Source organism: Ranitomeya variabilis, chromosome 1 (assembly GCF_051348905.1).
Source record: "Ranitomeya variabilis isolate aRanVar5 chromosome 1, aRanVar5.hap1, whole genome shotgun sequence".
In the NCBI taxonomy this organism is placed as follows: Eukaryota; Metazoa; Chordata; class Amphibia; order Anura; family Dendrobatidae; genus Ranitomeya; species Ranitomeya variabilis.
Genome location: NC_135232.1, coordinates 52,355,410 through 52,379,796, shown reverse-complemented (window position 1 = coordinate 52,379,796; position 24,387 = coordinate 52,355,410). Strand labels below are relative to the sequence as shown.

At 48.0% G+C, this 24,387-nt stretch overlaps 1 protein-coding gene across 1 annotated transcript in view; it reads right to left on the bottom strand.

Moving 5' to 3' along the window:
* The window catches only part of EPG5 (ectopic P-granules 5 autophagy tethering factor), a 97,097-nt gene that overhangs the window by 11,594 nt on the left and 61,116 nt on the right, over positions 1-24,387 (bottom strand). The window contains exons 24-38 of the mRNA XM_077283722.1: positions 21,280-21,403; positions 20,834-20,978; positions 14,124-14,298; positions 12,270-12,432; positions 12,040-12,182; positions 10,507-10,663; positions 9,974-10,168; positions 8,547-8,760; positions 8,166-8,326; positions 7,369-7,576; positions 6,411-6,486; positions 5,248-5,351; positions 4,167-4,342; positions 3,248-3,433; positions 2,960-3,169 (exon numbers count right to left, since the gene is read on the bottom strand). Of these exons, the coding sequence (XP_077139837.1) occupies positions 2,960-3,169; positions 3,248-3,433; positions 4,167-4,342; positions 5,248-5,351; positions 6,411-6,486; positions 7,369-7,576; positions 8,166-8,326; positions 8,547-8,760; positions 9,974-10,168; positions 10,507-10,663; positions 12,040-12,182; positions 12,270-12,432; positions 14,124-14,298; positions 20,834-20,978; positions 21,280-21,403 (2,437 nt within the window). The remainder of the gene's footprint in view (positions 1-2,959; positions 3,170-3,247; positions 3,434-4,166; positions 4,343-5,247; positions 5,352-6,410; positions 6,487-7,368; positions 7,577-8,165; positions 8,327-8,546; positions 8,761-9,973; positions 10,169-10,506; positions 10,664-12,039; positions 12,183-12,269; positions 12,433-14,123; positions 14,299-20,833; positions 20,979-21,279; positions 21,404-24,387) is intronic.

Genomic DNA, 24,387 nt, shown 5'->3' with positions numbered 1-24,387 from the left:
TATGTGTATTATCCCTGTACTGTGACATCACTGTGTGTATTATCCCTGTACTGTGACATCGCTGTGTATTATCCCTGTACTGTGACATCGCTGTTTATTATCCCTGTACTGTGACATCGCTGTGTATTATCCCTGTACTGTGACATCGCTGTGTATTATCTCTGTACTGTGACATCGCTGTGTATTATCTCTGTACTGTGACATCGCTGTGTATTATCCCTGTACTGTGACATCGCTGTGTATTATCCCTGTACTGTGACATCGCTGTGTATTATCTCTGTACTGTGACATCGCTGTGTATTATCCCTGTACTGTGACATCGCTGTGTATTATCCCTGTACTGTGACATCGCTGTGTATTATCCCTGTACTGTGACATCGCTGTGTATTATCTCTGTACTGTGACATCTCTGTGTATTATCTCTGTACTGTGACATCGCTGTGTATTATCTCTGTACTGTGACATCGCTGTGTATTATCTCTGTACTGTGACATCGCTGTGTATTATCCCTGTACTGTGACATCGCTGTGTATTATCCCTGTACTGTGACATCGCTGTGTATTATCCCTGTACTGTGACATCGCTGTGTATTATCTCTGTACTGTGACATCTCTGTGTATTATCTCTGTACTGTGACATCGCTGTGTATTATCTCTGTACTGTGACATCGCTGTGTATTATCCCTGTACTGTGACATCGCTGTGTATTATCTCTGTACTGTGACATCGCTGTGTATTATCTCTGTACTGTGACATCGCTGTGTATTATCTCTGTACTGTGACATCGCTGTGTATTATCTCTGTACTGTGACATCGCTGTGTATTATCTCTGTACTGTGACATCACTGTGTGTATTATCCCTGTACTGTGACATCACTGTGTGTATTATCTCTGTACTGTGACATCGCTGTGTATTATCTCTGTACTGTGACATCGCTGTGTATTATCCCTGTACTGTGACATCACTGTGTGTATTATCCCTGTACTGTGACATCGCTGTGTATTATCTCTGTACTGTGACATCGCTGTGTATTATCCCTGTACTGTGACATCGCTGTGTATTATCCCTGTACTGTGACATCGCTGTGTATTATCCCTGTACTGTGACATCGCTGTGTATTATCTCTGTACTGTGACATCGCTGTGTATTATCTCTGTACTGTGACATCTCTGTGTATTATCCCTGTACTGTGACATCGCTGTGTATTATCTCTGTACTGTGACATCGCTGTGTATTATCTCTGTACTGTGACATCGCTGTGTATTATCCCTGTACTGTGACATCGCTGTGTATTATCCCTGTACTGTGACATCGCTGTGTATTATCCCTGTACTGTGACATCGCTGTGTATTATCTCTGTACTGTGACATCTCTGTGTATTATCTCTGTACTGTGACATCGCTGTGTATTATCTCTGTACTGTGACATCGCTGTGTATTATCCCTGTACTGTGACATCGCTGTGTATTATCTCTGTACTGTGACATCGCTGTGTATTATCTCTGTACTGTGACATCGCTGTGTATTATCTCTGTACTGTGACATCGCTGTGTATTATCTCTGTACTGTGACATCGCTGTGTATTATCTCTGTACTGTGACATCACTGTGTGTATTATCCCTGTACTGTGACATCACTGTGTGTATTATCTCTGTACTGTGACATCGCTGTGTATTATCTCTGTACTGTGACATCGCTGTGTATTATCCCTGTACTGTGACATCACTGTGTGTATTATCCCTGTACTGTGACATCGCTGTGTATTATCTCTGTACTGTGACATCGCTGTGTATTATCCCTGTACTGTGACATCGCTGTGTATTATCCCTGTACTGTGACATCGCTGTGTATTATCTCTGTACTGTGACATCGCTGTGTATTATCCCTGTACTGTGACATCATTGTGTATTATCCCTGTACTGTGACATCACTGTGTGTATTATCCCTGTACTGTGACATCGCTGTGTATTATCTCTGTACTGTGACATCGCTGTGTATTATCCCTGTACTGTGACATCGCTGTGTATTATCTCTGTACTGTGACATCGCTGTGTATTATCCCTGTACTGTGACATCGCTGTGTATTATCTCTGTACTGTGACATCGCTGTGTATTATCTCTGTACTGTGACATCGCTGTGTATTATCTCTGTACTGTGACATCGCTGTGTATTATCTCTGTACTGTGACATCGCTGTGTATTATCTCTGTACTGTGACATCACTGTGTGTATTATCCCTGTACTGTGACATCACTGTGTGTATTATCTCTGTACTGTGACATCGCTGTGTATTATCTCTGTACTGTGACATCGCTGTGTATTATCCCTGTACTGTGACATCACTGTGTGTATTATCCCTGTACTGTGACATCGCTGTGTATTATCCCTGTACTGTGACATCGCTGTGTATTATCTCTGTACTGTGACATCGCTGTGTATTATCTCTGTACTGTGACATCGCTGTGTATTATCTCTGTACTGTGACATCGCTGTGTATTATCTCTGTACTGTGACATCACTGTGTGTATTATCCCTGTACTGTGACATCGCTGTGTATTATCTCTGTACTGTGACATCGCTGTGTATTATCTCTGTACTGTGACATCGCTGTGTGTTATCCCTGTACTGTGACATCGCTGTGTATTATCTCTGTACTGTAACATCACTGTTTATTACTCTGATTCATTAGGGAAAAGCACGTGACACAAAGTGGAGACCAAACTAATCAGAAGTTTTTCATGTTCTGAACTGGATGAGTCGGAAGATGCTGAACTCTAATGTTATTTTAAAGGAAACCAGCCCTTACACATGAGTCAGTGTTATATATCATGAAAGTTAGGAACGTCCATAATTACTCCCCTGTTAACTGTAACGTTTGCACTGTGCCGGGAAATCCAGCCCCTTCCCCAAAGCAGTAAGGGTGACCCTGAGCCCCTGTACATATGGCGTCCTGCACTCACGGAGTAAATGCTGCAGTCAGGAAAGGAGGAGAATCCAGCGGAGACACGGAGGAGCTTCAGGAGCAGCTCGTCTGCCAGGTGGGAGCTCAGGATGACAGAGGGAGGGTAATGGCTGCTGAAATACCCTATGACATTTTGGTAAGACACGGCATCCACCAAGTGCCAGGACAAAGTGCCAGCCTGCCCCAAGAGGCTAATTAAAGGAGCCCCCTGCAAAAAGAAGAATAGCAATGAGAGATCTGATCCTAGTGGAAGTCTCAGGCTATGCAGCGTGGTAGGACAGCGTACCGGCTCCTCTATCAGCTGCTCCTCTTTGGTGAGAAATACCAGCATGTATAGGAGGCAAACCAGCATGCGGTGGGTTTCTGGCCGCGGAATGGGACCCCAGGCATCGGCCAGGACGTTCATCCAGTTCACGTCACATAATACACCCCCCAGAAACAGGAAACAGCTCTTGGGGCTTCCTCGCTCCACCTAGTGGATGAAGACAATTAGCGCAGAAAATCCATGACCGACATATACTGGACCACACTGTGCGACCCTCATCCATGCCCCCAGGAGGAATGTGCGGGGGGCGTCATCAGACACCCCTAGATATCAGCATCAGCCGGACCCCCGGTGATCAGCTGTGGGTGTGCTAGTTACTGTGCACCCTGATAACTGAGCGCCGTATTACTACAATCTGAATTATCGGACCTTCTCAAAACATTTACAATAATAAAAAGGGTTAAAATTCTTTTTTTAAAAAAGGACGCAAAACTGACTTCACCAGCCGTATGTTGCTCCTTTTGGATCCTACCGGTTCCCTCCAGTCTCTGCTTCCAGGACATGTGACTGCTGCAGTCAATCACTGCTTGAGAACTGTCACAGCTGCAGACAGCGATTGGCTGAGTAGTCATTTCCTGTGTGCCAGTAGGAACTAGAAAGTAGAGGCAGGAGGGGGACTCGGAAAGAAGGGACACAGGAGCGCCAGGGATCAGTGGGGCAAGTATTGCTTCTTTTATTTATTTTTAACCCAAAAACTCCCCATAAACTATTTATCGCTATGGAAAACCCCTTTAAAATTGGCTCTAACGAATGCAGCCCTGGAGGGTGCTGTCCACTCGAGGCTGCACATTGCTATGTGACTATTAAAAAAATAATCTAGGAAATAAAATCCTGACCCAAAAACAAGGACATAATACACACAGATAATAATGGTTCCCACCTTGAAAAACTCTTCCATCAGCGTCTGGTCCGGATACATGTCCTTCCAGGGCAGCCTGCTGTACTCTGTGTGATAGGTATACAGGATATACTCGGGGTGCATGGGTGCAGTGCAGGTCTCACAATAGTGCATCAGGTGTAACCACAGCGCCCCCCGCTGGCCAGGCAGAAGATGATCTGCAAGAAGATGAGGAGATGGACTTGTAAATGCAGGACACTTTAGGTGTTTTCACCTGTTTTTCATTTCCTCCATATTCTTCTTTTATTTTGCACCTTTTTTATAGTCTATTTTATGTGTTTCCTGTTTTGTTTTTTTTTATTTTGTTTTCCCGATGCATATTGCCGATTCATCAATTGCACCTCTTTTTAAAAAAAAAAGCTTCAAAATTTTTGCATAAATGTATTCCAATCTCCCTTTGCTTCCTCCGGTGTTTTTTTTTTTTTTTGCAGTCCCGATTTATTTGTGCAACTTCACCAACATACTAGGGACTTTTTGCTCTGAAAAAGCATTAAAAAAAGCAAAGGACAAATATAAAGAGCAGTCTGATTTTGCACAAAATTCATGAACCATGTGCGCTATATCATAGAAAATGGTTAAAAAAAAAAAGAGTAAAACAAAAAAAATGCAAAATCTAAATCGATGAGCAGTGCTATTAGTGATTTGCTAGTATTAAAGCCAGTTACTAAACACCGCTGTGCATGAATCATGGTGATTTATACCGGACGGTAAGGTGAAGCAGACATTTCACTGAATAATGCTTCACAAGCCAAAGACTACTAATGCTTCAATTATGCTTTTATGTTAAATTTGGGTGTTTTTACTTAATATTAAAATAATAATAATTCCTGAAATCTTGTGACTTTCACGCCTGATAATACAGAGACCTCCTGTTTTGGTCTCATCACTTTCTATAAAGTGGTGAGCTTGGCTGGGGAAAAAAACGGAACATGGCTAACTGTGGTGGTGAAAACTAAAGCTGTCGAAAAAATTTTTTTGAAATGATGTCCGACATATACAAGTCTCCCCCATTGAGTTGTCACGAGGGTTACGTCATCTCGTATACAATGATTCCAGCACTCACCTTGAAACTTCTGGTGCAGAGTCAAAATGCAGTCACAAAAGAGCTGGACCAGGACGACCGCGGTGCAAGAGTCGCTTTCCAGCCAGGGGTAGCAGCGCTGATTACTGAGGAAGGGGCAGAGTGTAAAGAACAGGCGCTATCACTTGTGCTCTGTGTTCTTGCAGAATCACCTTCATTAGCATACCTTAAAAGGGTTGTCCACAACTTAGACAACTCCTTCTTAAACGGGCTGTCCAGCCTTAGGCTACTCCATTCTATGTGACTGCAGACCTGTGAATCCTCACATTATGCAAACTGAGGATTCTTCATCCACTGTTGGTGCAAACACCGAGTGGTCATGTGACCGCAAGTTTATAATTTGCATACTACTGGACACATTCCGACTAGATTTGTCCAGCCTCACTCAATTCACTTGCAGTGAGCGAGGCGGCACACGTCTAGTTGGTATGTGACCGCATGTATGAAAATCACATACTTGCGGTCACACGCACGAAGTGCCTGCGATGTGAGGATTTACAAGTCTGCAGTCACATAGGGTGACTGCAGACGTGTAGCCTAAGGCCAGACAACCCCTTTAAATGCTATATTTCCTTACACAGTGTAAAATAAAAATACCAGATACTCACTTCCCGTGCTGGCGCCGTTCTAGCGATGTTGGCGCCGGTTCTCCTGGAACTTGTATGACATTATTATGCCGTGTCTCCTGCAGCCAATGAGCGTCCAGTAATGGCCTGCAGTACGCGCACTTCTCTGCGGAAGTCTGAGGCTTGTGTGAGCGAAGTAGCCCATGAACAGCTGCTGATTGGCTGCAGTGCTCACGCGGCATCGCTGAAACAGCGCCGGTGCAGGAGAGGAGTATCTGATGTTTTTATTTTACACTGGGGAATATAGGATTTAAGAAGGGGAAATCCCATAAACAGATAATACTTTATCGGAAATCCATGTGCACATATGACACATAATACGGTCTTCAATACCGAACATCATTGCTAAATCATAGAACCTGTAAGATGCATTGAAGACCGTATATCAGACCGCAAACCAATATATGGAAATCGGTGAAGAATTGAATGGAAATACTCGGCCTTTGTGACGTCATGATTGTGAGAAGCCTCAGAGCATAGAATTAGACGCTGGGCCTGAGAAATGCAACGTTATCTTACCTATTATCATCTTTATCCAGGACCATTATCCATGGCTTAAAGAGCTCAGTGATGACCGAATGTAGAGATTTCAGCACTAAATACAGGGGAGAAGGGGAGAATTTTGTTCATTTGCATTATAACAGTGAGAAAAGGATCCAAATGCAGTAATCTGCAAGAAGGTGTATTTAAAAATAATAAAAAAACAACATAAAAAAGGAGAAAAATGCCGCACATTGCAAATCCTTTACTAGAGAGCCATTATCTGCTCATCGTACATATTATAGAGGCCGCGATATTAATGGCCTCTTCTTAGGCTGGGCTGCGTATTACCCCGTCTGGTGCGCGGGAAGACGGAGCAGTCAACAGAGCAGAGGCTGCAACATTGGTGGGGACGCTGAGAGTCCGACTCCCCCAGTGTTTTTTGGCCTCTCCTTAGGATAAGCTATCAATACATTGATGCTTGAAAACTTCTTGAATGGGAACTTCCAGTGAAAAGACATTGGTGACAGGAAAGGGGGGATTTATTAAGACCGATACAAGACAGATTTCTTACTCTGCCCCCACCAGTCATCAGGTGAGTAGTAATCTGCGAGTTTGGCCAACTTTCATATAATATTTATGGGGGATGTTAGATGATTGCTGGTGGTCCCAGCAGCCATTTCCCTAATAGTGAGGAGCTGATTTATAAAAGGGTTTGTCTTAGGGGACAAGAAATCTCATAATATTGCACTTCTGCCTGTGTTTCATATATACAATGCAACCAAAAAAAAGCAATAGTACAAATGGAATACGGAATATTATTATTATTATTATTATTATTATTATTATTAACATAGGAAATATTTTCCAGGTGAAAATGACTTCCGACCTTTGCAGATACCGGTTTCTGCCCCTTTATCAGGCAGCATCGCTTGCGTGTAAATGATCACATATGTGGCGCCATCTCCCCAGCCCCGGTATACACACATCCCATTACCTGTCTGTACTGTGGGATTCCCCATTGCTTCCTGCTTGATATGGAGAACCTCGTAGTCGATGTGACTCTTTACCAGATATTCCAGGAAGGTCTTCACCTCCGGGACATACGGACTCCATTTGGACAACAACCCGAAGCTCTGAAAGTCGGGTTTAGAAAGACGCAACTTGCTGAAAAAGTCTGAAAGCCATTTAATCGTCTCCAGGACCTAGAAAGAAACAGGGAAAACAACAACAAAAAACTTCATGACTTCACACTGGCTGATTACGGAGGAGTCCCGACTCGATGATCAATGTCAGGAGGAAAGACGAATGCGCCTTGTTGGATTTCCACAATCCTTTTTACAAAATCTAGAACGCTGCCGGATCTGGTCTGGTGGCAGATTATTCCTCTCTCCCCAGTGTAGACACATGTACGCTCAGTTACGCTGTGCATACATGTACATAGCAAGGTCAGGATAGCTATAGAGCATCAGTGACAATGGACACCTTAAAAAGATTGTGTGCTTCCAGAAAACAAACTGTTTGCATTCACCCTCCCCTGGTCCAGCACTGAGTTTCCGCCGCTGCTCCTGGTTTCAGTTATTGTCTGCAGCGCTGACGTCACAGCACTGCCCGATCAGTGAGCTTAGCTGCTTGTGCTGTCAACTCGGGCAGAGCCGCTAAGTTCAGACAATAACAGACAACGGCAGCAGTGCTGGGGAAACTCAGTGCTGGACCAGGGAAGAGTGAGTAAGGCAAAACGTCAGAGAGCGAGGGGATGTGCCGATACCCACCACAGTCTGATAGCCGACCAACCTGCTCTGCCGACAGCATCGTTTTGTTAGTGCAATTTGGAAAGATGAGGGGATCTTTAGGGTCCAGCTTGACGGTACTTGGCAGAACTCTTGGGGTGTAACATCCCACCGCTTTCAGAGACGTTTTCCAGCACTCCGGACTAAGCAGCTGCTCGGAGGAGCCTGGAAGAAATAAGCGGGAAAGGAAGAAATATCATAAGGCCATAAATTCACAAAACTTGTTCTGCGGTGCCAAACTGTGCAAAAGTGCAGCAAGTTTCCGTCTTCTTGGGGCCGCGCTGTGGTTACCGTATCTGAGCCAATAATGCATCTTATAGTTAAATCTCCTACAGGGAAAGTGCAGGTAAGAGCGGGTTCAATGTGAGCCAAGAGGACGGCTTACTCTGCATGAGCAGCCTCAGGCAGTCGCTGTAATGGTCCGGGAACTGGTAGCGCAGGATGGAGTTCCAGTGCTTGCAGAATATATTAAAAGGCATCAGCAGATCGTCCTCCGGCGTCAGGCCGCACAGGGTCAGAGCCAGGTGCACCGACTCCAGCAGTTTGCTCCGCTCAGACATGGAAGGTTTTGCAGAATTCAACCAGTGGTTAAGATCAAACTGCAAAATAACGACAAGAAAATTGTGAATGGGGCCGGCGGCTGCAACAATGAGCTGTACAGGTAATAGGGAACAGCGGGACGGGACAGATGTGGCAGCAGCTTGTCATTCAGAACGACCATAGCCCTGCATCACTACATAAACCCGCAGGTGAACTAAGCAACTCAGCTCTGCTAATTCTCAAGTTTCACCATGATGCGCCCACAAATTGGCCCTGGTGCATTTACAATTCAGCTCTGCCACGTCCCCAACTCGGCTCTGCCACGTCCCCAACTCGGCTCTGCCACGTCCCCCCACCTCAGCTCTGCCACGTCCCCAACTCAGCTCTGCCACGTCCCCAATTCGGCTCTGCCACATCCCCAATTCGGCTCTGCTATGTCCCCAACTCATCTCTGCCATGTCCCCAACTCGGCTCTGCTATGTCCCCAACTCATCTCTGCCATGTCCCCAACTCGGCTCTGCCACATCCCCACCTCAGCTCTGCCACGTCCCCAACTCGGCTCTGCCACGTCCCCAACTCGGCTTTGCCACGTCCCCAACTCGGCTCTGCCACGTCCCCAACTCAGCTCTGCCACGTCCCCACCTCAGCTCTGCCACGTCCCCAACTCGGCTCTGCCACATCCTCAACTCGGCTCTGTCACATCCCCACCTCAGCTCTGCCACGTCCCCAACTCGGCTCTGCCACGTCCCCACCTCAGCTCTGCCACGTCCCCAACTCGGCACTGCCACATCCTCAACTCGGCTCTGCCACATCCCCAACTCATCTCGGCCACGTCTCCAACTCGGCTCTGCCACGTCCCCAACTCATCTCAGCCACGTCCCCAACTCATCTCAGCCACGTCCCCAACTCGGCTCTGCCACGTCCCCAACTCGGCTCTGTCAATTCCCCAACTCATCTCGGCCACGTCCCCAACTCATCTCAGCCACGTCTTCAACTCGGCTCTGCCACGTCCCCAACTCGGCTCTGCCACATCCCCAACTCATCTCAGCCACATCCCCAACTCAGCTCAGCCACGTCCCCACCCCGGCTCTGCCACGTCGGCAAATCGGCTCTGTCACGTCCCCAACTCAGCTCTGCCATGTCCGCAACTCAGCTCTGCTATCTTCGCAACTCAGCTCTGCTATCTTCGCAACTCAGCTCTGCTACATCTCCATTACCCTTAGTTTTTGATAAAACACGATCCTGATCTCTTAAAAGTGTTTCATGACCTACCTTAGTTAGCAGCATAAAGATCACATCGCTATTGTCTTCAGAAATGGACTCCACCACTTTCTCGTACAGATGCACAAACTCTCCGGGAGAGGCAGCGGGGGTGAAATATGGAGACAGCAGGTTACACAGCCTCCGATTCTGCAGGATAGTTTGCAGTATTGGCCGACATTCGGACTGGGTCCCGCTTATAAACACCTGCGACGAGAAAGGACCAAGAAGCCTTTAAGTTTGGGATGTTAATAGGCCATTTACAAGAACGCACAATTTAAAGAGACAGAAGTGACAAACATTGTAGGAGCTGACAAATGAGGTATTATAGCATATGGTGCTAGAAAAGTCAAAAGGGTACCCCACCGTCCCCCTACTGCAAGGCTCTGTACTTCCAGATGAACATTAGACCCCATTGACATAACAGGATTTGCGGTCAGTCGGCTGGCTATGAGGACATAGTGGATAAATGGCTGAATGTCGGACAGACCTGGCACACGGACGTGAGAATGTTGTGAAGCATTTCCAAGTATGAGAAAACCTACCTGTCCCAGTATTTCAATGCAGGAGGTGAAGAACTGGCGAGATGGAGGATGGCGCTGAGTCTCGTCACACACAAATTCAACCACAGCGAAGAAGGTCCCGATTCCAATCTTCTGGATCTCCTGCGGAGACTGCACTTTGTATGCATTTACAAGAGCCCTATGTGGGGACAAGGAAGTTTCATGAGGAACAGGACTAAGATATGGGGGCACCGGCCACCCAGAGATGGTCATCTGCTCACTGCTCCAGGCGTAAGAGGGACAGAGGAAGACAAGCTCAGGCATATGATGCCTGCACACATATGTAGCACAGGGCAAGAAAACGGGAAAATTATATGTATATATTGTAGCAAAGCCAGGTAGGGGAGGGTTGAGTCCTAGCACTGCCGGTCCAGATTAGGACAAACCTGCAGTGTTTTCCTAAGAACCAGGAGAAGGGTTCAGAGTGTGCTGCTGGTGAGCCAGTGAGTCTGCTGGATAAAGCAGGGGCGAGTGCGTTGGAGCTGGTGAGTGACCAGCCAAGATGTGAGCTGTAGCTGGGAGAGAGACAACCGAGGGTCTCTCTCTAAATGTAGTGAGTGAGGAGCCGAGCAGTCTTTGGTCTTTGTGAGATAAAGAACAGTTCAATGGTTCGCAGTCTACCAGAATGTAGGAGCTGGAGAGGTCCCATGCTGATCTCTGTGTGTGAGTGGATGTACACCTGCCCGAATATTGGACATACACCTGCCAGAGTATTGGACGCACACCTGCCCGAGTATTGGACGCACAACGAACCCGAGTATTGGACGTACACCTGCCCGAGTACTGGACGTACACCTGCCCGAGTATTGGACGTCCACCTGCCCGAGTATTGGACGTACACCTGCCCGAGTATTGGACCTCCACCTGCCCGAGTATTGGACGTCCACCTGCCCCAGTATTGGACGTCCACCTGCCCAAGTATTGGACGTCCACCTGCCCGAGTATTGGACGTCCACCTGCCCGAGTATTGGACGTACACCTGCCCGAGTACTGGACGTACACCTGCCCGAGTATTGGACGTCCACCTGCCCGAGTATTGGACGCACACCTGCCCGAGTATTGGACGTACACCTGCCCGAGTATTGGACATCCACCTGCCCGAGTATTGGACGTCCACCTGCCCAAGTATTGGACGTCCACCTGCCCAAGTATTGGACGTCCACCTGCCCAAGTATTGGACGTCCACCTGCCAGAGTATTGGACGTACACCTGCCAGAGTATTGGACGTACACCTGCCCGAGTATTGGACGTCCACCTGCCCGAGTATTGGACGCACACCTGCCCGAGTATTGGACGCACACCTGCCCGAGTATTGGACGTACACCTGCCCGAGTATTGGACATCCACCTGCCCGAGTATTGGACGTCCACCTGCCCAAGTATTTGACGTCCACCTGCCCAAGTATTGGACGTCCACCTGCCCAAGTATTGGACGTACACCTGCCAGAGTATTGGACGTACACCTGCCGACCCGTGTGCATGAACGCCAAACACCCCCCACTCTGCACCCACTCACGTGATGAAGTTCTCCAGATGAACGGCGGTTTCTATGATGTTGAGCTGAGTAGGTTTGGTGGCCTCAGCCTGCAGTTGCTTCATTTCCCTCCGCAGTACATGGAGCTGTTGGCTTATGGCTTCTTCCATCTGCATTCCTGCAAACTACAGACGACAGGATTTCCAGAAGAGATTATTTAGGGGACCAGGTCTAGATACCGCTGTACCCGGCCGTCTCTGAAAACCCCTCACCTTGACGGTCACCACCGCAGGCCCGCTGCACGTCTTATTCAGATTCCCCCGGCACTCCATCTTCATCTCTATTTGCTCCTCCCGATTGACATAAAGTTTGGGGATGGTATCGAGCATCTCGCTGTCCAGGGCGACCTGCTGGGACTCCCGCATGGAAGCCGTCCTGCCATGAAAGAGACGGTTCACAGGTCTTAGATCATTTCATCAATGTCTGACACTGCGAGCACTGCATAGACCAGTGTGATAAATCCTTATGGTGCCCCCTAGTGGCAACATGTAGCCAATGCATCATATTTATCTTATGTTGTCTAAATAATAATAATCTTTATTTTTATATAGCGCTAACATATTCCGCAGCGCTTTACAATTTTGCACACATTATCATCGCTGTCCCTGATGGGGCTCACAATCTAAATTCCCTATCAGTATGTCTTTGGAATGTGGGAGGAAACCGGAGTACCCGGAGGAAACCCACGCAAACATGGAGAGAACATACAAACTCTTTGCAGATATTGTCCTGAGTGGGATTAGAACCCAGGACTCCAGCGCTGCAAGGTTGCTGTGCTAACCACTGCGCCACCGTGCTTGTCTACTGTATATAGAGGTGTTATCAGTCATTGTACAGGAGGAGAAGGTGAGCTGTGACATCACCTATTGTGAATGGTGGATCCTGTGTTATCTCCTGTATATAGGGGTTATCAGTCATTGTACAGGAGGAACAGGTGAGCTGTGATATCACCTATTGTGAATGGTGGATCCTCTTATCTACTGTATATAGAGGTGTTATCAGTCATTTTAAAGGAGGAGGTGAGCTGTGATATCATCTATTGTGAATGGTGGATCCTGTGTTATCTACTGTATATAGAGGTGTTATCAGTCATTGTACAGGAGGAGGAGGAGGCGAGCTGTGATATCATCTATTGTGAATGGTGGATCCTGTGTTATCTACTGTATATAGAGGAGTTATCAGTCATTGTACAGGAGGAAAAGGTGAGCTGTGACATCACCCATTGTGAATGGTGGATCTTGTGTTACCTACTGTATATAGAGGTGTCAGTCATTGTACAGGAGGAGGAGGTGAGCTGTGATATCATCTATTGTGAATGGTGGATCCTGTGTTATCTACTGTATATAGAGGTGTTATCAGTCATTGTACAGAAGGAGGAGGTGAGCTGTGACATTATCTATTATGCATAGTGTATCCTGTGTTATCTACTGCATATAGAGGTGTTATCAGTCATTGTACAGGAGGAGGAGGTGAGCTGTGACATCACCTATTATGCATAGTGTATCCTGTGTTATCTACTGTATATAGAGGTGTTATCAGTCATTTTAAAGGAGGAGGTGAGCTGTGATATCTATTGTGAATGGTGGATCCTGTGTTATCTACTGTATATAGAGGAGTTATCAGTCATTGTACAGGAGGAGGAGGTGAGCTGTGACATCACCCATTGTGAATAGTGGATCTTGTGTTACCTACTGTATATAGAGGAGTTATCAGTCATTGTACAGGAGGAGGAGGTGAGCTGTGACATCACCCATTGTGAATAGTGGATCCGGTGTTATCAGCCACTGTAGAGGAATAGGAGGATGTGAGCGGAGACATCACTTATTGTGAATGGTGGGTCCTGTGATCACAACGCTATATAAAATAGTTAACAAAGGACCCATTATTCACAACAGGTGATGATCACAGCTCACCTTCCCTACTTCCTTCCCTGCACAATGACCTTTGCCTAGATGAGAGCATGCTGACCACAATAAAACTATTAAAACAAACCTAGTTGCATAAAAAATGGCATTTAAAGTGTGAGCATTGAAAGACCCCTACAGACATGACATAGTCGCCCTTACTTGGCATGCTGCTGCAGGACAGTCAGATCTTTGTGCACAAGCTTCATGGCATCCTGGGTGTTGAGATAACATGAGGTTGGAATGACGGAAACGGGAGGTTTCATAAGCTGCAGGGTGATGCCGGGACAGGGTGCAGGGTGCTTCTTCAAGTTCAGAATGATTCTCTCTTTAGCAACTAAAGCGATAAATGTAATAATCTGGGCTCAGATGGGATTAGAATCAGAAAAAAATAAAATAAAGGGAAACTATCAGCAAGTTCCTGCTATGCAATCAGCAGCATGAGGTAGGGACAGAGAGTCTGATTCCAAGGATGTGTCACTTATTACACTGTGTGCTGTAGTTTCAATAAAATCAGTGTTTTATCACCAGGAGATTATCACTTGGTAGGTTGCCATGGGACACCATTGGAAATCCTTAAGTGCGATGTCGCCGTATAGCCCTAGTCTTATGGTAGGGTCACACGGTCATTTTCTCCACATCCGATTATCCTGATCAGACTTTCTTCAGCGTGGCATCAGTTTTTCTCGGATGTGGAGAACAGAAGACAAAAAAAGGAGATTTTTCTGTACTCACCGTAAAATCTTTTTCTCCGAGCCACTCATTGGGGGACACAAGACCATGGGTGTTATGCTGCTTGCCACTAGGAGGACACTAAGTAAACACAAAGAGTTAACTACTCCTCTGCAGTATACACCCCTTGACTGGCCAGTAACGACTCAGTTCGGTAGTAATGCAGTAGGAGTATAAGAGAAACCAAGACAAGTAAACTATGTAAAAAACTGAGGAACAAAATCCAACAACAAACAGCCGTTAGCCTAACAGGGTGGGTGCTGTGTCCCCCAATGATTGTTTCGGAGAAAAAGTTTTTACGGTGAGTACACAAAAATCTCCTTTTCTCCTACTCCTCATTGGGGGACACAGGACCATGGGACGTCCTAAAGCAGTCCCTGGGTGGGGAGCAATTGCACTGCTAAAACCCCATGTACCACTGGCTTACTGAGGTACCGCTGTCTGCACAATGCGCCTGCCAAGGGCAGCGTCTGCCGAAGCCTGAGTATGAACCTGATAGTGCTTCGTGAAGGTATGCAGACTGGACCAAGTCGCAGCTTTGCAAAGCTGTTGTGCTGACGCCTGGTGCCGAATGGCCCAAGATGCACCGACCGACCTAGTCGAATGCGCCTTAACCCCTGCTGGGACAGGGGTGTTCCTGACGCGGTAGGATTCCTGGATAGTGGAGCGAATCCACTTGGCTAGCGTGGCCTTTGAGGCGGGTAGACCTTTCCTATGCCCCTCCGGAAGCACGAACAGGACATCCGACTTACGGAAGGGAGCCGTGCGAGATATGTACTGCCGAAGAGCTCTAACTACATCCAGAGTATGGAGAGCTTTCTCGATACGATGGGTTGGAGCCGGACAGAATGACGACAAGACAATGTCCTCATTTAGATGAAAAGAGGAGACGACTTTAGGTAGGAAAGAGGGAGAGGATCTCAAAACTACCTTGTCTGGGTGAAAAATTAGGAAAGGGGGTCGGCAAGAGAGCCGCCAACTCAGAAACTCTCCTGATTGACGTAATCGCCAAGAGAAAGACCACCTTCCAAGTAAGGAGGGTGAGAGAGATGTCCTGCAATGGTTCGAAAGGGGTCTCCTGAAGAACTCTGAGAACCAAGTTAAGATCCCATGAAGCCAAAGGCATTCGATAGGGAGGGACCACCTGGGAGACTCCTTGGATGAACATCTTAACCGGCAGTCTAGAAGCGATCTTTCGTTGGAATAGAACAGACAATGCGGACACTTGTCCCTTGAGTGAGCTTAGGGCAAGGCCTGACTCTAAGCCTGATTGGAGAAACTCCAGAATGGACGGGATGGAAAAAACCAGAGGAGAACGTCCGTGGGCATTGCACCATGAAAAGAAGATGCGCCAGGTGCGATGATAGATGCGCATGAATACGGGTTTCCTAGCGCAAATCATGGTAGAAGAAACCCCTGGAGAGAATCCGGCTTGGGCTAAAATCCAGGATTCAACGGGCACGCCATCAAAGACAGGGCCTCGGAACTCTGGTGGCAAATCGGGCCCTGTGAGAGAAGATCCATGCAATCTGGAAGCCGCCAGGGGACGTCGGCGACCATTTGGACGAGTTCCGCGTACCATGCACGGCGCGGCCAGTCCGGCGCGACGAGGATCACCGGTCTCCCCTCTGCCCTGATCTTCTTGATGACTCTCGGGAGCAGAGGAAGAGGCGGAAATATGTATGGCAGCTGGAACCGATGCCACGACAGGACCAGAGCATCTGCCCCGATGGCGCAAGGATCACGGGATCGCGCAATGAACTGGGGAACCTGGTTGTTGAGCCTCGAGGCCATGAGATCCACATCCGGCGTCCCTGAGCAAAGTCAAATCTGCTGGAAGACTTCCGGACGAAGGGACCACTCGCCCGAGACAAGACCTTGGTGACTGAGGAAGTCCGCTTCCCAATTCTCCACACCCGGTATGTGGATCGCCGAGATGAGCGAGTGATTGGTCTCGGCCCAGCGCAGGATGTGGGAGTCTTCGAGCATGGCTGCCCTGCTGCGGGTTCCCCCTTGTCGGTTGATATACGCCACAGCTGTGGCGTTGTCGGATTGGATTCTGATAGGATGGCCTGCGAGAAGGTGATGAAATTTGCGTAAGGCAAGAGTGATTGCTCGGATCTCCAAGATATTGATTGGAAGACGAGACTCTCTTCTGGACCAAAGACCCTGTGCAGTGTAGTGATTGAAAACTGCGCCCCAGCCCAAAAGGCTGGCATCGGTGGTCACCACTAACATGCGTACTGGGAGAAAGGACTTCCCTTGGTTCAGGGAGGACTGTAGCGTCCACCACCTGAGAGTCTGCCTGACCTGTGGAGACAGGCGAAAACGACGTTCGAGGGAAAACGGGTTCCTGTCCCAGGCTGACAGCAGCACCTGTTGCAGGGGACGGAGATGGTGTAGAAGGTTTAAGGGATGCGGATGGCTTAGGGCCAGAAGGTCTCGGTCTGAGTTTCCAAAAACAGTTTGGTTTGTATGAGACCTGGGGATTTCTGTTTTCCCGCCGTCCCGAACCAGGGGAAGAGGAGGACCAACTGGAGTTGTTAAGAAAGGACCGGAATCGAAACTGCTGTTGATTTCGAAAAGACCGGGCAGATTTCTGCTGGGGAAGAAATTTACTCTTCCCTCCTGTAGCGTCAGAAATGATTTGGTCTAGTTTCTCCCCAAATAAACGGCCCGCTTGGTAGGGTAACGAAGTCAGCGAATTCTTAGAAGCAGAATCTGCTCGCCAATCACGGAGCCACAAGGCCATCTTGATGGAAATTGCATTTGCAGCTGCTTGCGCTGCGCAATTAGCCGCATCTATGGAAGCGTTAACTACGAAATCTCCGGCCTGAGCTAACTGGTTAGCTAGCTTGGCAGCCTCTGGGGGAAGATTACCGTCATGGACGGTAGAGGTTAACACCTCTGCCCAGGCCACCATTGCCTTAGCCACCCAGGTAGCGGCAAAGGATGGAAGGAGAGCTGTTCCTGAGGCCTCGAAGACTGAGCGAGCCAGGTAGTCAATTTGACGGTCAGAAGGATTTTTGACTGATGAACCGTCTGACAGGGATAAGACCGTTTTGGATGCGAGTCGCGATACGGCAGTATCCACAGAAGGAGAGAGAAGCAACTCCTTCACCAGATCCTTGGAGAAGGGATATTTAGCTTCCGTGGCTTTTTGGGCCGTAAAATGCTTCTCCGGGTGTTCCCTGTGTTTTTGGACAATGTCCTGAAACTCAGGGTGATTAGCAAATATCTTTTGAACGCGTTTAGTCTTTTTAAAAGAAACGTCGTGTTTCTGAGTGGATATCGATTCCTCGTCCACCATTAGTGTTTTGTTGACTGCCTCAATAAGGGAGTAAAGTGTCTCCTGACCGATAGAGGAGTCTTGGGTTAAAGATTCCTCCGACTCCTATACCGAGTCATGCACGCTGCGACCCTCGGGGGAGGGGGAGCGAGAAGATGAGCTCACAGATGCTGAAGCTCGAGCATAGACGGGAGATGAGGGAAGGGTTCTCTTTCTGGCACCCTGAGAGTCCCGTAGTACGGGACGCCCCCTGTGGTCGGACGGCCCCGCACCGTTGCCAGATTCTGTCGCAGCCGACGGAGGAGAGTTCTGGCTTAAGGAGGACCCCCGGAAAGAGTCCAATGACCTGACCAAGGAATCCATTGAACGTGACAAGGACGCGGCCCACTCAGGAGGGTTAGGCTCGGCGGGGTCGGTGGGGACATTGGAGGTGGCGGCAGGAGGCAGCTGCGCACAGGCCGGGTCGCAGTTCTGGCACAAAGGGGTACTGTGGGCACGTGGCAACGCAGAATTGCAAGTGGCACATGAAGTAAAAAACACAGTGTGCTTTTTATTTCCCCTTTTAGCCTCCTTAGATTGAGACATAGTGTATGTCTACACTCCAATTAAACTGCGATAGCAGGGCTATGGGAGCAGAGAAGGGGTTAAGCTTTTCCCTATAGAGTGGAGCAGCTTACCCACGGGTCCTGTGCTGGTGTCCCCGGGGAGGCAGAGAGGGAAGGTAGCATTTTCGGCTGAATTTCCCCTGCAGAAGTGGAGTCCCAAGATGGCGCCCGAGATTTACAGAGCACTTCTCGTTCAGAACGAGAAGCGCTTGAATAGTGGGTGGGGCTTCGACAGTGGGCAGGAATTTTAAGTTGCGGCCTAGTCCGGCAGTAGAAGCCGGGGACTAAATTTATGGAGCCAGCTGGCGGGAACGCACCGGCGGCCGCAACGCCGCACCTGATGACCGCCGCTGGCATCTAGCCAGCGGTATCTCTTCCCAGGGACCCGGACCGCACCTTCCCACGCAAAAGCGTGAGGAAGGGTAGTACTCACCAAGGAGAGGTGCCTGCAGCTCAATCGACCCTCCCTATGCCGGGGGATGGAGAGCATTTGCGTCTTCAGATATGTCTGCTGCATGGGACTTACGGCTGTGCCTGTCGCAGGGGACTTACGGAAATGCCTGCCGCAGGGGACTTACGGCCACTGTGGGGACTACATGACGCCAAGGTGAGGGCTTAATTTCGGATGCGCCCTGGAGATGCACATAAGAGTTATACTCTATGTGCTCGCCCTCTTACAGGGGGGAGATCGGGACCGTATAAGAACCGTCGCCCTGGTGTAGCTTAGGCGTGCCCCAGTCGTTGCAGGAGAGGTACGGGGAGGTATACTCGCCGTGCTCGCCTGTTGATGGTTCGGGGGACTGTTGTGAACTCTATTTTTGGGCTCCCTGTAGTGGTCACAAGCGGTACTGTGTAGTGTTGTCTTTCTGCAGGTTGCAGCATCAGCTGGTTCGTTATCCTTGGTTGGTTTCTTATTTAGCTCACCTGGATACTCAGTTCCTTGCCTGCTATCAATGTATTCAGTGCTCTTCAGATTCCTTGTGTCTACCTTGCTCCCAGTCTCTCCAAGACAAGCTAAGTTTTTGTTTGATCATTTTTTGATTATCAGTGTTCATTATGTTTTTAGTCCAGCTCGCTAAAATGTGATTTCTTCGCTTGCTGGTTGCTCTAGGGGACTGAGTTTCACCCCCCACACCGTGAGTTGGTGTGGGGGTTCTTGAAATCTCAGTGTGGATATTTTGTAAGGGTTTTTTACTGACCGCATAGATTCCCTTTTCTATTTTCTGCTATCTAGTATTAGTGGGCCTCATTTGCTGAATCTGCTTTCACCCCTGTGTATGTGCCTTCCTCTTACCTCACCGTTATTATCTGTTGGGGGCTTCTATATCTTTGGGGATTATTTCTCTGGAGGCAAGAGAGGTCTTTCTTTCTCTCTAGGGGTAGTTAGTTCCTCAGGCTGGCTCGAGACGTCTAGGATTTTTAGGCACGTTCACCGACTACTTCTAGTGTGTTTGGATAGGTTCAGATTTGCGGTCAGGCCAGTTTGCCACCTCCCTAGTGCTTGTCCTACGTTTGTTACTTAGCTGGAGTAATTTGTGATCCTCAACCACTAAGGATCATAACAGGGGACAGCGGACCCTAGAGAGGAATCCGTCGCCCCCTTCACTCCGTTAATTAAAAAATAAAAATTTACAGAAAATAAAAATAAAACAAAAAAAGGTGGGGTCTGAAAACAGTCCTAAGTGCCTCCTACAGACACTAAGCAAGAACTGAGTCGTTACTGGCCAGTCAAGGGGTGTATACTGCAGAGGAGGAGTTAACTCTTTGTGTTTACTTAGTGTCCTCCTAGTGGCAAGCAGCATAACACCCATGGTCCTGTGTCCCCCAATGAGGCGTAGGAGAAAAAAAGTTTCTCCACCTACTCCATTCTGTCAGGCCGTGAAAATCGGACTGCACTCGGATGTCATCCGAGTGCAGTCTGATTTTTCCACGGCGCCAAAGACTGGCATTGCCGATTTTGCTCCGACACGCGGATGAAAATTGGACGTGTCTCCGATTTTTCCCGCGGACTAGGTCAGAAGAAAAAATTGGCCCCATGAAATATCATCCGTGAAAACCACACATAGCATGTGTCCGGAAAATTCGGCAGTGTGCACGAGCCCTTACAGGAACGAGAAATGTAAAGGAAAGACTTATTAATAACTGCATGCGGGATTCTAGTCCATACGGGGTCTTTGACACCCCGGACACTGGATAATCTCAGCCCCAGAAAGAGCAGGACGGGTGCACAATGTATGTTCTGGTACCTGCTGATGGGGACGGTATGTCCAAAGTCACGGCTGGAGTCAGCAAACTCGTGTCCATCTCTACCTTGATTTGGTTCCAGTCATTTACACATTCCTGAATTTCAAATATGATCCGCTCCATGTTAATGAACTCCATCCAGAGATTCTAGGGAAAGGGAACAAAAGTGGGATACAAAGAAATAAACAAGACACCAGGTTTTATTGGGTTGCCATTTTGGGAGCTGCAGCTCAACTCCCATTGAAGTGAATGGCGCGATCCCAGCTCTGCACATTGTATGTGGCTGCAAATGACTGATCATTGGGGAAAAGTGCCGCATGAACCCCAATGATCTGATATTGATCCGATATTGATGACTTTTCCTAAGGATAGGCCATCAATATCAAACTTCTGGAAGATCCCATGGATCTCTCTGGTTGTAGAAGATTCTCTTTAAATCATTTCTCACCTGCTCATTTCTCAAGATCTTTGCCAGTCGGTGCGGGTCATACTGCTTGGGGAGGGATGGAATATACACTTCTCCTTTCTGCAGCTTGTCGTCGTCCAGCCAAACGATGAATACGTTAAATAACCTATACAAAAAAAATACAATTAAAAATAAAAATGGTCTGGAAATCTGAGCTCAATCATTAATAATTGTCAATCATGTAACCCTTCTGGGACTCCTTGGAAAATAGTTCTCTATAAATCCCACAGTTTCCAGACGGGCCAGTCTCCGGCTGCAACATCATTTTGGACCAATATATCGACTCATTTGGACATTTGGTGCAGTCCATGATATTGGATAAAAAAAGAAAGGAAACCTGTCATTCACAGCCTGAAGAATAACAGGAAGATCAGGATCAGTGTGGTGCCATAGTCCGAAATACAACTGACTGAAGAAGGACACAGACAGCTGACGGACATACAACACTACACCAAACTGGATGAGGACCCAACTCCAAAATATGAGGGAGTAGAAGAGTCATCAGAGGTCTGGGGACAGATTCCACAAACCTTCTGGACTTTAGACCTGAGAATCCCAGGATAGGAATGTTCTCCATGCTTCCCAAGATCCATAAGCCAGGAAACCCAAGGAGGCTAATCATCTCAGGGAGGGTAGAAAATGTCCTTAAACCGCTGGTAAGGAAGACTGCCAGCTATTTACAGGACACCACGGACCTCTTAAAAAGGCTGTCTACAATAGGTCCTCTCCCCAAAAATGCCATCTCAGCCACCATGGATGTGGAATCCTTATATTCTAACATCCCACATTGAAGGTGGACTATCCGCCTGTCATATGTTTCTTGAAGTTAATGGGATCCCTACTGAGTATGTATTAAGAATCACCAGACTTATCCTCCCACATAACTTTTTCTCTTTCGGAGAGGAGCTATATCTACAACAACTCACAGGGACTGCTATGGGCAACACAAGGGCACCCCAGTATGCCAACATTTTCATGGCTAAACTGCAAAATGAGATTTTAGCATCCTGCCCCAACAAACCCTTGGACTATTTCCGTTCCATCAATGAAATTTTAATAATCTGGATTGTGTCTGAACAAGAAACTCTAATGACCAATTCAATACATTTCATGCCACCATAAACCTGACATTGGAGCACTCAAAAACGGAAATCAGCTTCCGGAATACCACCCAAAAAATTCAACATGGTTCAATCCAGACATCGGTGTATCGGAAACCAACTGACCGTCCCACATACATCAGATGGGGAAGCTTCCACCCGAAACATATTACCAAGTCCATGGTCTACAGTCAGGCCCTAAGATATAATCGTATCTGTTCAAGCCCCGACGGACAGGGATGAACACTTAAAGGGGTCTTCCCATCTCCAAGATCCAATCCCAATATTAAGTGGGCGGAATAATAATATTAGCAAGTACCTCCAATTAGAAATGTAGTATAGTTTTTTCTGATTCACTATCTCTTTCTTGGAGCCTTCATTGGGGGACACAGGTAACCATGGGTCTATGATGCTGTCGCTAGGAGGCTGACACTATGCAAATAAAGAAACGTAACTCCTCCCCGGCAGTATACACCCTCCGACAGGCACCAGGCAACTCAGTTTGTGCAAAAGCAATAGTAGGAGCAAGTATAAACAAACTCAACCTATGTACCAACCCAAAACAACGGCACATTGGCCAACACGGTACAACATAAAGGGAGGGTGCTGTGTTCCCCAATGAAGGCTCCAAGAAAGAGATTTTACGGTAAGAACCAAAAATCCCTCTTTCTTTTTCGCTTCATTGGGGGACACAGGTAACCATGGGACGTCCAAAAGCAGTCCTAAGGGAGGGGATAATATGCAGAGAGAAGGAGACTCAGGTTGGCCGATGAGAAACTGCCGCCTGCAGAATCTTCCTACCCAGGCCTGCGTCCGCAGAAGCCTGAGTGTGCACCTTGTAGAACTTTACGAAGGTGTGAATGGATGACCACGTCACGGCCTTGCAGACCTGCGAGACCGAAGCTTGGTGGAGAACTGCCCAGGAAGCTCCCACACCCCGGGTAGAGAAAGCCCTCATCCCCGGAGGAGGCTGTTTGTCATGGATACGATATGCCTCCAGAACCGCCGAACAGATCTAACGAGCAATTGTGGATTTGGAGGCGGGGAGCCTCTTCCGACGATCTTCCAAGACGACAAACAGAGGATCAGACTGGCTAAAAGAAGCAGTTCTGGAAAGATAGATTCGGATAGCCCTGACCAAATCCAGCTTGTGAAGAGACTTCTCCAAAGGGTGAACTGGGAAAGGGCACAAGGAAGGAAGGACGATGTCCTCATTGATGTGAAAAGTCGAAACTACCTTTGGTAGAAAGGAAGGAACCGGCCGCAGGACCACTTTATTCTGGTGTAGAATCAGGAAGGGAGAACGGCAGGACAACCCTGCCAGCTCGGAAACTCTCCTAATTGAGGTGATGGCGACCAAGAAGGCCACTTTCCAGGAAAGAAGAGAAAGGGAGATGTCCTGAATAGGTTCAAAGGGCGCACTCTGGAGGGTGCAGAGTACGAGGTTGAGATCCCAAGGCTCAACCGGAGGATGGTAAGGAGGCGCTATATGGGTGACACCTTGAAGGAAGGTCCTCACCTGGGGGAGGGAGGCCAGGTCTCTTTGAAAGAGGATGGACAAAGCGAAAACCTGACCCTTCAAGGTACTTAGGAAGAGGCCTGAATCGAGACCCGCTTGGAGGAAACCAAGCACTGAAGGAGGGGAAAAGACCAAACAAAAAAAGGAACAAACTGTTGTCATCGCACCAGCAGAAAAAGGCCTTCCAGCATCTATGGTAGATACGCGAAGATGCTGGTTTCCTAGCTTTTATCATGGTTTGTATGACGCTGTGGGAAAAGCCTGGGTCCTTCAGGACCGCGGCCTCAACGGCCATACCATTAAATTCAGAGACCGAGAATTCGGGTTGAAGAGGGGCCCTTGCGATAGAAGATCAGGACGGTCTGGGAGTCTCCAGGGGACGTCCGATAGCATGTTCACTAGCTCCGCATACCAGGCCCTCCGAGGCCAATCTGGAGCTACTAAGAGAACGGGAACCCCCTCTGACTTTAT